Source organism: Muscardinus avellanarius, assembly GCF_963383645.1.
Source record: "Muscardinus avellanarius genome assembly, chromosome: 10".
NCBI classification, from domain to species: Eukaryota; Metazoa; Chordata; class Mammalia; order Rodentia; family Gliridae; genus Muscardinus; species Muscardinus avellanarius.
In genome coordinates, this window is record NC_137796.1 from 58,147,597 (window position 1) to 58,149,612 (window position 2,016).

The 2,016-nt window shown below is 58.0% G+C and overlaps 1 protein-coding gene across 1 annotated transcript; it reads right to left on the bottom strand.

The window, feature by feature from the left end:
* Positions 1-705: 705 nt before the first annotated feature.
* PNMA8A (PNMA family member 8A) lies at positions 706-2,016 on the bottom strand (the record flags this gene model as incomplete). The annotated part of the gene is made up of 1 exon (XM_080703628.1): positions 706-2,016. One exon carries the CDS (start codon positions 2,014-2,016, stop codon positions 706-708), a length of 1,311 nt encoding a protein of 436 aa, XP_080559754.1.

Consider the following 2,016-nt stretch of genomic DNA (forward strand, 5'->3'; position numbering starts at 1 on the left):
GATGAGCATAATAGTGACCATGCCCGTGCATAAAGGAGACTGAAGGTTCTAGAATTTTCCCCAACCACTTACCCACCTCTTGGGGCAATTCAAGGAAGAGGTGAGAACAGGACTGGTAGAGAAAAAGGCAGAGACATCCCCCCAATGCCTCCCGCCGAGGACCTCTTACCATTTACCTCTGAGAGCCGTATCTCGACAAACAGGGCCCCTCAAAAAAAAAAAAAAAAATCAGTAGCCAAGTATCACTCAACAAGATAAACAAGATAAACTGCCCCTGACTTAGAACTGCTTCCTTGGTCTTCTTTCAACTCCTCCGGTACGGGTGATCTCCCGAATCAGAGCTTCCTGGAATCTGTGGATAAATCAGAACAAGCAAAGAAGGGGAAGCAGGGAGAGGCATCGTTAGGAAACTCTGACTTCCTAAGACCTTTGAGTCCTTGAACGTTTCCATCGACTGACCAGACCTTCAGAAAACATCGCCCCGACAACGGACAGATCCCCAAGTGAATGCAGAGGTAGACGGACCAGTCCCTCGACCCACGCTTCCGGCATGAGTCGGCTTCGCTATCTCCCCAGGGGTCCCCTCACCTCCTAAAGCCTCACGGCATGTCACCCACCTCCTCCCTCCAGTGCACTAACATCCTCCTTGACCTACCACCCCTGGGGGCTCGGGTGTCCCTGCCTGCCCCTCCTGGGCTCCCCACTTCATCCAGGTCTCTCACCATTAGAGGCACGGGCGCCCCGTGACTTGGCCTTCAGACCCCTGGACGTGGAGGCTAGCGACTTGGACTGTGGGCCACGAGGGGCCTTCTGAGCTGCGCCATCCCTTCTGTTGCCGGGCCCTTTCTTCAGAATCGCTGGCTTCTGCTTGGTCTCTTCAGAATCGACGAGGACGTAAGAGACGGGGCCCATGCTCACCTTCTTTTTCTTCCTCAGAGGGGCAAAGCTCTTTCCGGAGACCCAGCCCCCGACCTTCTTCTTTGGGGGCCTTTCCTGACTACCATCTTGGTCTGACTCAGAGATGCCTCCAGGGCTCCCAGCCTCCCTCTGGGCCTCCTGAGGTGGATTTCTGGGAACTTTCCAAGCACTTCTTGCCATGGGCTTCTTGAAAGCTGCCTCCTCCTGCTTCACACAGGGCTTTCTGTTGCTCTTGACAGATTCTGAGCCCTCCATGTTTTCGGCATCACCAGCCTCGGGATCCTGCAGGAAGGCCGAGCTGCTGGGATGGTTGCCTCTGGGTTTCTTCCAGGGTACTGGTTCCTGCCTGAGGTTTTTCTTCTGCTTCTTTCTCCTGGAGCGGGACTTAGCTCCAGCCCTGCGAATGAAAGGCTTGGGAGGGTCACGCCGGTCTTCCACGTCAGGCCAGCGGCTGGAGTTCTCCACCTTCAAGGCAGAGCGGCCCTCGGCGGCCAGCCCCGGCTCCTTCTTGACCTTCTTCCCTGCTGCCGACGCCCAGGCTGCCACCTGCTCGGCCTCAAACATCTCACGAGCCCTGGCTTCCTCCCGGCTGCGGATCTCGGCATCCAGGCAGAAGATGACCTGCACCACGGCGCCCAGGAGCACCCCCAAAGCTTCCGCCCAGCTCTCCGAGGGCTGGTTCCGGTTCTGGGGCGGCGCGGGATGGTTAAGCTGCAGCAGGCGGACCACGTCCTCCCAGGTGCGCCCCTCGGCATCCAGGAATTCATTCAGGTTTTTCAGAAACTCCGCATCCTGGGTGGGGTCTCTGCAGGCCACTCTCCAGGCCCCGCCCCTTCCTGGGAACTCCCGGGGGATGGCGCTCAGATTCACACCCTCGCTGACCTCAATGAGGGCGGCCTTGACGTTCTCTTCCCTCAAAAAAATCTTGTTGAGGATGCGGTAGGAGCCCAGGGGAGAGAGGACCCCATTCAGGGTCTCCTCGATTTCTGCGTGGCCGCAGTCCTCGGGGATGCCTGTGACCAACAGGGACCTGTGGATATCCACCTCCATCCCCCGACACCAGTCCTCCAGAAGGTTCATGGCCACGGCCTCCGACAT